General features: G+C 65.6%; 1 protein-coding gene across 1 annotated transcript; it reads left to right on the forward strand.

Moving 5' to 3' along the window:
• The first annotated feature begins 1020 nt into the window (after positions 1 to 1020).
• On the forward strand, positions 1021 to 8304 carry CILP2 (cartilage intermediate layer protein 2). Its single transcript, XM_077788747.1, has 8 exons — positions 1021 to 1070; positions 1636 to 1838; positions 2616 to 2876; positions 3622 to 3804; positions 4369 to 4755; positions 4841 to 4949; positions 5685 to 5842; positions 5924 to 8304. The coding sequence occupies exons 1-8, from the start codon at positions 1021 to 1023 to the stop codon at positions 8302 to 8304; spliced, it is 3732 nt and encodes a 1243-aa protein (XP_077644873.1).
• The last annotated feature ends 5084 nt before the right edge of the window (positions 8305 to 13388 follow it).

Here is a 13388-nt window from a genome sequence, read left to right on the forward strand (position 1 = left end):
TCCCTCCCAGTCCATCCCAGTATTATTTTTTCCTGTATTTTTATTTCCCCAGTATTTTTCTTTTCCCCATAGTTTTATTTCCCCATATTTTTATTTCCCCCGTATTTCCCTTTCCCCCATCCTTTTCTTTTCCCCATAGTTTTATTTTCCCCATATTTCCCTTTTCCCTGAACTTCCCCTTTTCCCTGTATTTCCCTTTCCCTCATACTTTCATTTCCCTCACATTTTCCCCCTGTATTTTTTATTTCCCTTGCATTTCCCCCCTGTATTTTCACTCCCCCTGTAGTTTCATTTCCCCTGTATTTTCATTTCCCCTGTATTTTCATTCCCCTGTATTTTCATTTCCCCTGTATTTTCATTATTTCCCCCCTGTATTTTCATTCCCCTGTATTTTCATTCCCCTGTATTTTCATTTCCCCTGTATTTTCATTTCCCCTGTATTTTCATTCCCCTGTATTTCCCCTGTATTTTCATTATTCCCCCCCTGTATTTTCATTTCCCCTGGATTTTCATTTCCCCTGGATTTCCATTCCTCCCGTATTTTCACTCCCCCTGGATTTCCATTATTCCCCCCCTGTATTTTCATTTCCCCTGTATTTTCACTCCCCCTGGATTTCCATTATTTCCCCTGGATTTCCACTCCTCCCGTATTCTCATTTCCCCCGGATTTCCATTATCCCCCGTCTTTCCCCGCCGTGTTTTCGCTCCCTCCCGCCGCATTCCCGCCGTCTCCGGTTTCCGCAGCCGCGGGGGCTCCGCGCGGAGGAGCCGCGGGCGCTGCCCGGGCCGGGCCCGTTCCTGGCGCGGCTCCGGCCCCGCTCCCGGCGCATAAAAACCGGCCCGGCCCCGGCGGCGGCGCTCGGAGCCCGCGCGGCCGCGGCGCGGGACACCGGCACGGGTGGCACAGCTGGCACAGCTGGCACAGCTGGCACAGCTGGCACGGGTGGCACGGGTGGTACAGACGGCACAGATGGCACGGCTGACACCGCTGGCACGCCTGGCACGCCTGGCACGCCTGGCATGCTTGCTGGCACAGCTGGCGATGCTGGCGGCACCGGCGCTGGGAGCAGGTAAGGGGTTGGGGTTTGGGGGGTTTGGGGGGTTTTGGGGTTTTTTTGGGTTTTTGGGGGTTTGGGGGTTTTGGGGGTTTTTGGGGGTTTGGGTTTTGGGGTTTTTGGGGTTATTGGAGTTTTGGGGGTTTGGGTTTTTGGGGTTTGGGGGGTTTGGGGTTTCTAGGGTTTGGGGTTTTTGGGGTTTTTGGGGTTTGGGGTTTGGGAATTGGAGTTTCGGGGTTTGTGTTTTTGGGGTTTGGGGTTTTTGGGGTTTGGGAATTGGAGTTTGGGGATTTGGATTTTTGGGGTTTGGGGGTTTTTGTGTTTGGGGTTTTTGGGGTTTGGGAATTGGAGTTTGGGGGTTTGGATTTTTGGGATTTGGGTTTGGGGTTTGGGAATTGCTGTATTTGGGGTTTGGGAATTGGAGTTAAGGGCTTGGGGATTGGATTTGGGGTTTTTGAGGTTTGGGGTTTGGGCTTGGAGTTTGAGGGTTGTGGTTTGGGAATTGGGATTGGAACAGGGACAGGGACGGGACAGGGGGTGCAGGGTCGGTCCCCCCACCACGGGGTGGCTGCTGGAGCAGGGGTGGTGGCCACGGGGTGCCCAAGGTGACCCCGGGGTGCCACCCGCGGGTGACAGGGACAGAGGTGTCCCAGCCGGCCCCTCTGGAGTCGCGGGGTCCCGGGGAAGAGCCGGCCCCGCTGGAGCGGCAGGCGGAGCCGGGCGAGGCTGGCACGGCCGGGCAGCGCTGGGGAGCCCCGGAGGAGCCGGACCTGGGCACGGCAGGTGCCACCGTGTCCCCTGCGTGTCCCAGCCTGTGCCACCCCCCGCATGACCCTGCCCTGTCCCCTGGGGTCACCCCTGTCCCCTCTCCGTGTCCCCACAGGGTGGGCTGTGTCCCCTGTCCCCTCTCCGTGTCCCCACAGCCCCGCCCCGCGTCCCTCCCACTGCCCCACTGCCCATCCCCGTCCCAGCTGCCCCTCAGCGTCTGCCTCCCGTGTCCCCGGAGTGTCCCAACCCATCCCCGGAGTGTTCCAAACCATCCCCAGAGTGTCCCAAACCATCCCCGGAGTGTCCCAAACCATCCCCGGAGTGTCCCAAACCATCCCCGGAGTGTCCCAAACCATCCCCAGAGTGTCCCAACCCATCCCCAGCGTGTCCCAAACCATCCCCAGAGTGTCCCAAACCATCCCCAGCGTGTCCCAAACCATCCCCAGCCCTCTCCCCATCCGTCCCCGCTGTCCCCAGCCCCGTCCCCGCTGTCCCCAGCCCCGTCCCCGCTGTCCCCGCTGTCCCCAGCCCTGTCCCCGCTGTCCCCAGCCCCGTCCCCGCTGTCCCCAGCCCCGTCCCCGCTGTCCCCAGCCCTGTCCCCGCTGTCCCCGCTGTCCCCAGCCCCGTCCCCGCTGTCCCCGCTGTCCCCAGCCCCGTCCCCGCTGTCCCCAGCCCCGTCCCCGCTGTCCCCAGCCCCGTCCCCGCTGTCCCCGCTGTCCCCAGCCCCATCCCCGCTGTCCCCAGCCCCGTCCCCGCTGTCCCCCTGTCCCATCCGTCCCCCGTCCCTCTCAGGTGAAGGCCCGGTGTGGAGCCCGTGGTTCAGCATCGCGCACCCCGGCGGTGCCGGTGCCGGGCGGGCCCCGGTGGCGGGCAGGGCCCGGCTCGGTGCCCGCCCGTGCGCCCGGCCCGCGGCCATCGAGGCGCGCAGCGGCGGCCGGGCGGCGGCCCCGGGGCTCGGTGCCAGCCCCACCGGCGGCCCCCGCTGCCCAACCCGCCCGCCGCCACCGGGCACGGCCTGCGCCAGCTACCGCCTGCGCTTCCTGTGCCCGCCCGGTGAGCCGGGGCACCGGGGCAGCTGGGGGTACCGGGGGTACCGGGGGCACCGGGGGGCACCGGGGGCACCGGGGGGCAGCTGGGTGAGCCAGGGCACCGGAGGTGTCTGGGGTACCGGGGGTACCGGGGGGCACCGGGGGCAGCTGGGGGTACCGCGGGGTACCGGGGGTACCGGGGGTACCGGGGGGCACCGGGGGCAGCTGGGGGTACCGGGGGTACCTGGCACACCTGTATTCCACCTGGGGCACACCTGGGGCACACCTGGATCTCCTCTGAACCCCACCCGTGTCCCACCCGTGTCCCCCCTGGGCTGCGGGATGGGGGTGGCGCGTGCCCCTTTAACCCCTGGGCTGCCGTGTCCAGTCACTCCCAGTCACTCCCAGTGCTACTCCCAGTTACTCCCAGTTCATCCCAGTCACTCCCAGTCCATCCCAGTCGCTCCCAGTCACTCCCAGTCAGTCCCAGTCAGTCCCAGTCACTCCCAGTCCATCCCAGTCACTCCCAGTCACTCCCGGTCACTCCCAGTCCATCCCAGTCACTCCCAGTCACTCCCAGTCACTCCCGGTCACTCCCAGTCACTCCCAGTCACTCCCAGTCACTCCCAGTCCATCCCAGTCAGTCACAGTTGCTCCCGGTCAGTCCCAGTCACTCCCGGTCACTCCCAGTCAGTCCCGGTCACTCCCAGTCAGTCCCAGTCCATCCCAGTCCATCCCAGTCGCTCCCGGTCACCCCCAGTCTCCCGCAGATCACCCTTCCTGGTCGCCCTGGTCCCCGTGGAGCCCCTGCTCGCGCAGCGCCTGCGGCACCCGCGGCACCCAGAGCCGCTCCCGGCGCTGCCGCGGCGCCCCCGGCCCGGCCGCGCCCCCGGAGCCCCGGTGCCAGGGCGAGGCCACCGAGCGCCGGCCCTGCGGCGCCGGGCCCTGCCCAGGTAGGCACCGCCAGCCCCCCGTGCCACCCACCTGTCCCCAGGGGCTGCCAGGAGGGGACACGGGCTGGGGGTGGCACCTGAACCCCGCCGTGCCACCCACCTGTGCCTGGGTGTTGCCAGGGACACGGGGTGGCCACGGAGTCGCTGCTGGGGGTGGCCCTGGGGTGGCCCTGGGGTGGCTCTGGGGTGACACTGGGGTGGCTCTGGGGTGTCCCCGGGGTGGCATTGGGGTGGCTCTGGGGTGGCTCTGGGGTGGCTCTGGGGTGACACTGGGGTGGCTCTGGGGTGGCATTGGGGTGGCGCTGGGGTGACACTGGGGTGGCTCTGGGGTGGCTCTGGGGTGTCCCTGGGGTGGCCCTGGGGTGACACTGGGGTGGCTCTGGGGTGTCCCTGGGGTGTCCCTGGGGTGGCCCCGGGGTGGCATTGGGGTGGCGCTGGGTGCGCCAAGCACGGGGATCTCTCCAAGGACCTGAACCCCCGTCCCGGTCCGTGACCGGGGGGTGATCGGGGCCCCCCCAGGCCGGGGCTGAGGGGCCCCCGGTTCCCGCGGCGATGTCCCCGCAGAGCCCGGCTGGACGGAGTGGGGCGCCTGGGGTCCGTGCTCCCGCAGCTGCGGCCGCTCGGGGAAGCGCGTCCGGCGCCGGAGCTGCCGGGGCGCCGGGAGCCGCCCGTGCCCCGGCCGTGCCAGCGAGGCGCAGAGATGTCCCGGCCCGCCGTGCCCGGGCGGCGCGCCCGGTGCCCGCTCCGCGGGGCCGCCCGCGGGCTGCCCGGGCCGCCCGCCGGTGCCGCTGGCCCGCGGCGATGCCCGGGGCCGCTTCACGGCCTCGGGGCCGTGCCCGGGCCCCGCCGCCAACCTCAGCGCCCACCGCGACGGCTTCGCCCCGGCGCTGGCGCCCACCGGCACCGAGGGCTCGGGCGCGGCCGTGGCGCCCCTGAGGCTGCGGCGGCTCGGTGAGAGGGCGCGGGGGGCTCGGGGGCAGCCTCGGGGCCGAGCCGGGGGTGCCCATGGCTCGCTGCCCCTCTCGGCGCTTCGCAGAGAAGCCCTACATGGTGCTGCAGCCCGCGGACAGGGTGCGGGAGGCCGGGCAGGACGTGACCTTCTGCTGCGAAGCCTCGGGCACCCCCGCGCCCCACAAGTATTACTGGTGAGCGGGCACGGCGGGCACGGCGGGCACGGCGGGCACGACGGGCACGGCGGGCACGGCGGCGGGGTCCGCGCTGAGCCTGTCGCCTGTCGCCTGTCGCCTGTCGCCTGTCGCCTGTCTCCTGTCTCCTGTCTCCTGTCTCCTGTCGCCTGTCGCCTGTCGCCTGTCGCCTGTCGCCTGTCTCCTGTCTCGTATCTCCTGTCTCCTGTCTCCTGTCTCCTGTCCCCTGTCTCCTGTCTCCTGTCGCCTATCCCCTGTCCCCTGTCACCTGTTGCCTGTCGCCTGTCTCCTGTCTCCTGTCTCCTGTCCCCTGTCTCCTGTTGCCTGTCCCCTGTCCCCTGTCCCCTGTCACCTGTCGCCTGTCGCCTGTCGCCTGTCCCCTGTCCCCTGTCCCCTGTCACCTGTCCCCTGTCCCCTGTCCCCTGTCCCCTGTCTCCTGTCTCCTGTCCCCTGTCTCCTGTCCCCTGTCCCCTGTCACCTGTCCCCTATCCCCTGTCTCCTGTCACCTGTCCCCTGTCCCCTATCCCCTGTCCCCTGTCCCCTGTCCCCTGTCTCCTGTCCCCTGTCCCCTGTCTCCTGTCTCCTGTCGCCTATCCCCTGTCCCCTGTCCCCTGTCACCTGTCGCCTGTCCCCTGTCCCCTGTCACCTGTCACCTGTCACCTGTCCCCTGTCACCTGTCGCCTGTCCCCTGTCCCCTGTCCCCTGTCACCTGTCGCCTGTCTCCTGTCGCCGCAGGTACCACAACGGGACGCTGCTGCAGGGGAGCGCTGAGCGCAGCCGCGGCCGCCTGGCGCTGCGGGGGCTGGCACCGGAGCAGGCTGGCACCTACCACTGCAAGGCCAGCTCCGAGGCGGGCGCCATCCGCTCGGCGCCCGCACAGCTCACCGTGCTGGGTGAGCGAGCGCGGGGGGCGCCTCGGGGGCGGCGGGACCCCCGCCCCGTGCCCCTCTGATGCCCCCGCTCCGTGCCCCCAGCCCAGGGCCAGCAGAGCTGCCGGCCGGAGCCGGAGCCCAGCCTGGTGGAGCTGCCCAGCGAGTGCCCGCAGGACGCCAGCGGCTCCCGCTACTACAACGTGGGGCGCTGCCCGGGCTCGCCGTGCCCCGGCGGCCCCGCGGAGGCCTCGGGGTGCGGCGGCGGGCCGGGGCGCTGCTGCGGGGTGCGCAGGATGGAGCTGCGGCGGGTGCCGTGCGCCGGCGCCGCGCTGCCGCTCAAGGTGGTGGCCGAGTGCGGCTGCGGGCCCTGCGCCCGGCCCCGCGCGCTGGTGCAGGGCCGGGTGACGGCGGCCGACACCGGAGAGCCGCTGCGCTTCGGCCACATCTTCCTGGGGGCCACGAAGGTGGGCTTCACCGGCTACCGGGGCTCCTTCACCATCGAGGTGCCGCCCGGCACGCGGCGCCTGGTGGCTCGCTTCGTGGACAGCCGGCAGCGCTTGGTGGACGCCGTCAAGGTGCTGCCCTTCGACCGGCGCGGAGGAGCCGTGTACCACGAGGTGAAGATGCTGCGCAAGAAGGAGCCGGTGGAGCTGGACGGCGGCCGGAGCAACGCCATCCCGCTGGGGGAGGCCGGCGGCCGCGAGCCCGTCGGGGAGCTGCTGCTGCCGGCCGGGGCCTTCCTGCGGCCGTCCGGGGAGGTCTTCAACGGCACGGTCAAGGCCAGCGTCACCTTCGTGGACCCCCGGGACGTGGCCACGGCCGGCGCCGCCTCCAGCGACCTGAGCTTCGCCGACGCCGAGGGGGAGATCGTCCCCCTGCGCACCTACGGCATGTTCGCCGTGGATTTCCGCGAAGGCGACGGCGGCGCGGCGCTGCAGGCGGGGCCGGTGCAGGTGAGGATGGACGCGGCGCAGGTGCGGGTGCCCGAGCACCTGCAGAAGATGAAGCTGTGGTCCCTGAACCCCGAGAGCGGCCTGTGGGAGGAGGAGGGGGTGCTGCGGCCGGCCGGGGGCGGCCGGGGCAAGAGGGAGGAGAGGACCTTCCTGGTGGGCAACCTGGAGATCCGCGAGCGGCGCCTCTTCAACCTGGACGTGCCCGAGGACCGCCGCTGCTTCGTCAAGGTCAGGGCCTACAGCAACGAGAAGTTCCACCCCTACGAGCAGCTGGAGGGGGTGGTGGTCAGCCTCATCAACCTGGAGCCGCGGCCCGGCTTCCCCAGCAACCCGCGGGCCTGGGGCCGCTTCGACAGCGCGGTCACGGGCCCCAACGGCGCCTGCCTGCCCGCCTTCTGCGACGCGCGGCGCCCCGACGCCTACGCGGCCCTGCTCACGGCCACGCTGGGCGGCGAGGAGCTGGAAGCCGTGCCCTCCAGCCCCACGCTCGACCCCGGCGCCGTGGGGGTGGCGCAGCCCTACCTGGCCAAGCTGGGCTACCGGCGCTCGGACCACGAGGACGCGGCGCTGAAGAAGACGGCGTTCCAGATCAACGTGGCCAAGCCCGACCCCGGCGACGCGGACGAGAGCAACGGCCCCGTCTACTCCTACCGGAGCCTGCGGCGGTGCGAGGAGGCGCCGGTGGGCGCCAACCACCTGCGCTTCTACCGCGTGGAGGTGGACAAGTACGAGTACAACGTGGTGCCCTTCAGCGAGAGCGACGTCGCCTCGTGGACCGGCGACTACCTGGCGTGGTGGCCCAACCCGCAGGAGTTCCGGGCGTGCTTCATCAAGGTGCGGCTGGAGGGGCCGCGGGAGTACATGGTGAGGTCGCGGAACGCCGGGGGCAGCCACCCCCGCACCCGGGGCCAGCTCTACGGGCTGCGGGACAGCCGGAGCGTGCGGGACCCGCTGCTGGACAACGCCTCGGCGGCCTGCGTGGAGTTCAAGTGCGGCGGGATGCTCTTCGACCAGAGCCTGACCGACAGGACCCTGGTGTCCGTCGCGCCGCAGGGCAGCTGCCGCCGCACGGCCGTCAACGCGCTGCTGCGGGACTACCTGAGCCGCCACCCGCCGCTGGCCGACAACAACCACACCGGCGCCTTCTCCATGCTGGCCCCGCTGGACCCGCTGGGCCACAACTACGGCATCTACACCGTGACGGACCAGAGCCCGCGGCTGGCCAAGGAGATCGCCATCGGCCGCTGCTTCGCGGGCACCTCGGACGGCTTCTCCAGGGAGATGCGGGCGGGCGAGGGCACGGCCGTCACCTTCGAGTGCCAGGAGCGGCCGCCGGGCGGGGAGAGCCTCTTCCAGCGCCTGCTGAGCGCCCCGGCCGAGGCGCTGGCCGACATCCGCAGGGAGATGGGGCGCTCCGAGCTGCGCCGCGCTCCCCCCGAGGTGATGGACTTCGCCTCCGGAGCCCCCGGGCCCACCCGCCGGGCCCCCGGCGGCCAGCGGAGCCCGGCCCGGCCGCGGGGACGGCCCTGAGCCCCGTCCGCCCCCTCCCCGGCTCGGCTTTGTCGCCCCTTCCCCGTCGCTTTTGGCCGCGCTCATTTATAACGCCCGAAGGACCGGGGGGCACCGGGGGTCGGGGGCGGCGGCGGCGTGGGGAGGGGTCCCGCCGCCCCCCGGTGCTGTCGCTGCCTCCTCTGGGTGCTCAGCCCCGCGCTGGCGGTGCCGGAGGCGCCGCGGACGGGATCGAAACAAAAGGAATAAAAGAGGAGGTGGGAGCGAGCCGGGGACGGGGCGAGCATGGCAAGGGGGTCCCCGCCCGGTGCTTTGCCCGGTGCCACCGGCGGAGCCCTGGTGGGCCCGCGCCGGGAGCTGGCGGCGCTGATTTCAGCCCCGAATCCCACAAAACCGGGATTTTTCTGGGGAGGAAACCCCAAGGACAGCGCGGATAAAACTCCCTCCCTTGAGGTGCCACCCCCACCCACGCGGGGGCCGGTGCCACCCTCGCGGCACCGCGGCGGCCCGGACTCGGGCGGATTTGTACATTATTTATTACAAAATATACAATTCCTGTACACCCGTCTGGCTGCTGGGCTGCTCCGCGACGGGGGGACCCAGCCCCGCGTGTCCCCCGGTGTCCCTCGTGTATCCCCCGGTGTCCCCCGTGTATCCCCGGGTGTCCCCGCTGTCCCCGCTGTCCCTCGTGTATCCCCCGGTGTCCCCGCTGTCCTCGCTATCCCCGCTGTCCCCGCTGTCCCCAGCCCTGTCCCACTCTGTCCCCGCTGTGTCCCCCGCTGTCCCCCGCTGTCCCCGCTGTCCCCGGTGTCCCGCTGTCCCCGCTATCCCCGCTGTCCCCAGCCCTGTCCCCGGTGTCCCCGCTGTCCCCCGTGTATCCCCCGCTGTCCCCGCTGTCCCCAGCCCTGTCCCACTCTGTCCCCAGCCCTGTCCCACTCTGTCCCCGCTGTCCCCGGTGTCCCCGGTGTCCCCGCTGTCCCCAGCCCCGTCCCGGCCGCTCCTGTTCGCCTCGGGCCGGGCTCAGCCGGGCCGGCGGCCCCGGGCGGGGCGCGGTGCCAGCGGGACGTGGCAGACGGGCCCGGGGGACCCTCCGGTGCCCCCGGCGCCGCGGGCCGGGGCCACGGGCCGGGCACCCCCGCGGGGCGGCTCCGCGCTGCCCGGCCCCCCGGCTGTCCCCGGCGGGGATATTTTGGGTGTCCCCGCCCGCCGTCCCAGCCGGGGATGCTGTAATGGAACAGGCGGCGCTGGCGGGGCCGGGACAACATTTCCCTTCTCCAAGCCGCCCTGGCCGCGGCGCGGCATTTTTCCACCCTTTTTTCCACCTTTTTTTCCACCCTTTTTTCCACCCTTTCTCTGGCTGGATGCGGGATCAAAGGGGGCGCGGGGGGGCTCCTTGGCCCGAGCAGCGGCCGAATCCCGGCGCGGTCCCGGCGGGACGCGATCCCAGCGAAGGGAGGAGGCACCTGGAATGCTGAGATTCCACGGCGAGGTGTCATCCCAACCCCCCTCCCAAAATCTGGATGCTGCCCGTGCCCGGCTGCTCCCTGTCCTGGGCTGGCCCCAGCCTGGCTGTTGTTTTTCCCTGGGTTCTCCTTACCCTGCGTGATCCTTCTCCCGCATTTTCCTTACCCTGCGTGATCCTTAACCCGGATTCTCCTTATCCTGGATTTCCCTTATCCCAGATTCTCCTTATCCTGGATTTCCCCTATCCCAGATTCTCTTTTCCTGACTGCTGCCCGTTCCTGGGTGCTCCTTTTCCCTGGCTCCCGCCTGTCCCTGAATTTTCCTCATCCCTGCTTTATCCCCAGGAATTCCTTAGGTCTGGATTCTCCCTATTTCGGGCCGTGCTTTTCCCCGGATCCTGCTTTTCCCTGGGCTCCAGGAATTGTCCCCACCGGGTTCCACGGCCCCTCCCCAGGGACACGCGGGGGAAACTCGCGGTGGCAGCGGCCGGGACACCCCCGGGACACCCCCGGGACACCCCCGGGACACACCGGGGACACCCCGGGACACACCGGGGACAGTCCCGGGACACCCCCGGGACACCCCCGGGACACACCGGGACACACCGGGACACACCGGGACACACCGGGACACCCCGGGACACACCGGGGACACTCCCGGGACACCCCGGGACACACCGGGGACACTCCCGGGACACCCCCGGGACACACCGGGGACACCCCCGGGACACCGCGGGACACACCGGGGACACTCCCGGGACACCCCCGGGACACACCGGGGACACCGAGCCGTGGGATGCGGGATCCAGGGGGGATTTTTGCGGGGTTTGGGTGGAAAAGCCGCAATTTCCCCCGGCTTTTGTTGGAATGCGGGGTGGGGATGGAGCCGGGATGCCCCGAAGGGTCCCGGCCGCGGATTGGGGTGAGCCGGAGGCGGATTTAACCCTGCAGGGTCCGGGAGGCAGGAGCAGGGCTGGGAATATCCCGGCAGAGCGGAAAAACGGGATGAGAAAACCTCGGCTGCTTCTTCTCCCCATCCCGGCCCCGTTCCAAGCGGGGAAGGAACGGGAGCCCGGAGCCGGCAGCTCCCGGCCTGCCCCGGCAATTTGGGATGGCCGCATCCCAAAAAAAGATGGGAAGAGGATGTGCCAGCACGTCGGGATCTCGGAGCGGCTTTTTTGGGATATTCCCCCTCCCACAGCATCCCAAAAACCCCTGAAAACCCCACAGGGAAGCGGAACCGGGGAGGTTCGGGATTTATATGGAATTTTTTGGGGATTTTAAAAAATATTTTGGGATATTCCACCCCTTCCCTTCAGAAATAAGGAGCTGGAAAAGGCCCCTGGGAAGCCGCTTTTGGGTTTGTTTTTTTTATATTTCTTTGAAAGAATGGAAAATGTAATGACAGGGTCTGAATGAAAAGGACAAAAGGAAGCAGCTGGAAAGGCCCTAAATAGAGAAAAACCCACAAAAAACCCAAAAAAAAAAAAAAAAAAAGAAAAGAAAAGGATGAGAGGGAACGGGGTGAAAAGGGGAAGGGAAGGAGTGGGATCCCCTTTCCAGCCCTGTCCCCCAAACTGAGCATCCCCGGGACCCAAAATGAGCATCCCCGGGACCCAAAATGAGCATCCCCGGGACCCAAAATGAGCATCCCTGAGACCCAAACTGAGCATCCCTGAGACCCAAAATGAGCATCCCCGGGACCCAAAATGAGCATCCCTGGGACCCCAAATCAGGGAATCCCTGAGCATTCCAGCAGATCCTGCTGTGGAATTCCAGAGGATCCAGCTGTGGAATTCCAGCGGCTCCAGCTGTGGAATTCCAGCGGATCCAGCTGTGGAATTCCAGCGGCTCCAGCTGTGGAATTCCAGCGGATCCAGCTGTGGAATTCCAGAGGATCCAGCTGTGGAATTCCAGAGGATCCAGCTGTGGAATTCCAGCAGATCCAGCTGTGGAATTCCAGCCCGTCTGGCCAAGAGGATCCAGCTGTGCTCCAGCCCTTCCCTCTGCCGGGAGCTGGGAAAATCCCTGATCCCAAAAATCCCAGATCCCAAAAATCCCAAATTCCTAAAAGCCTCAATCCCAAAAATCCCAACTCCCTAAATGCCTCAATCCCAAAAAGCCTTGAACCCCAAAAAGCCTTGAACCCAAAAATCCCTGATCCCAAAAATCCCCAATCCACAAACCCCCAATCCCAAACCCCCGATCCCAAACCCCCGATCCCAAACCCCCGATCCCAAATCCCAGATCCCAAACCCCCAATCCCAAACCCCCAATCCCAAATCCCAGATCCCAAACCCCCAATCCCAAACCCCCGATCCCAAATCCCGATCCCAAACCCCAATCCCAAACCCCGATCCCAAACCCCCAATCCCAAACCCCCGATCCCAAATCCCGATCCCAAACCCCGATCCCAAACCCCCAATCCCAAATCCCAGATCCCAAACCCCCAATCCCAAATCCCGATCCCAAACCCTGATCCCAAACCCCCGATCCCAAACCCCGATCCCAAACCCCCGATCCCAAATCCCCGGCCCCGGGACCCCCGTTCCGCCCTTCCCGAAGCTGCTCCGGGGATTTTGGGACCAGCCCGAGGGGCTGCGGGATCCCCGATTTCTTTTTGATTTTTCCCGACGCGGAATTCCTCAGGAAAGTTCCTGATTTCCCAAGAGATTTCTGCTTTTCCAGGGGTTCTTTTGGATTTTTTTAGATTTATTTTTTGCAGCTTTCACATCCCAAACATTCAGAACGAGTCGCTTCTGGAAAAAACATCCCGGCTTGTTTTTTCTATTTTTTTTTTCTTTTTCCAGCTATTTTTGAACCTTTTCTTGGCTTCCTTTCCCTCTCCGGCGCTCCAGCCCATAAATAATAATAACAACAACATTTTTAAAGCCTTTTCGCTGACACTTCACCGGCCCTGCCAGAGGCTTTTCATTCTCCAGATGGCGAAAATCCGCCTCAAAATCATCCAAATAAAAGGGAAAAATAATCCTTTAAAAAAAAAAAAAAAAAAAAAAGCCTGGAAATTCTGGTAAATATTTGGTGTTTTTCTCTTTTTTTTTTTTTTGGGTGGGGGGACTTTTTTAGAAAAATCTGTCACATGAAGGAGAAGTCCTGAAAGTGGAGCAGCTATTTTTGGGGTATTTTTTGGGATATTTTTTCGATATTTTTGGGATGGGCAGAGAAGAAACATCCCTGGCCTGTGCCCGGTTTGGGGTGCCCTGTTGCTTCTGTTCTACCTAAAATCAGAATTATTGAACATGGCTCCTGTCCTGGCTAAAATCTGAATTATTGAACATGGCTCCTGTCCTGGCTAAAATCTGAATTATTGAACATGGCTCCTGTCCTGGCTAAAATCTGAATTATTGGACATTGCTTCTGTGCTGGCTGAAATTGGAATTATTGAACATGGCTCCTGTCCTGGCTAAAATCTGAATTATTCAACATTGCTCCTGTCCTGGCTGAAATCGGAATTATTGAACATGGCTCCTGTCCTGGCTGAAATCGGAATTATTGAACATGGCTCCTGTCCTGGCTAAAATCTGAATTATTTAACATGGCTCCTGTCCTGGCTAAAATCTGAATTATTGAACATGGCTCCTGTCCTGGCTAAAATCTGAATTATTGAACATGGCTCCTGTG

Source organism: Lonchura striata, chromosome 28 (assembly GCF_046129695.1).
Source record: "Lonchura striata isolate bLonStr1 chromosome 28, bLonStr1.mat, whole genome shotgun sequence".
Classification (NCBI taxonomy): domain Eukaryota; kingdom Metazoa; phylum Chordata; class Aves; order Passeriformes; family Estrildidae; genus Lonchura; species Lonchura striata.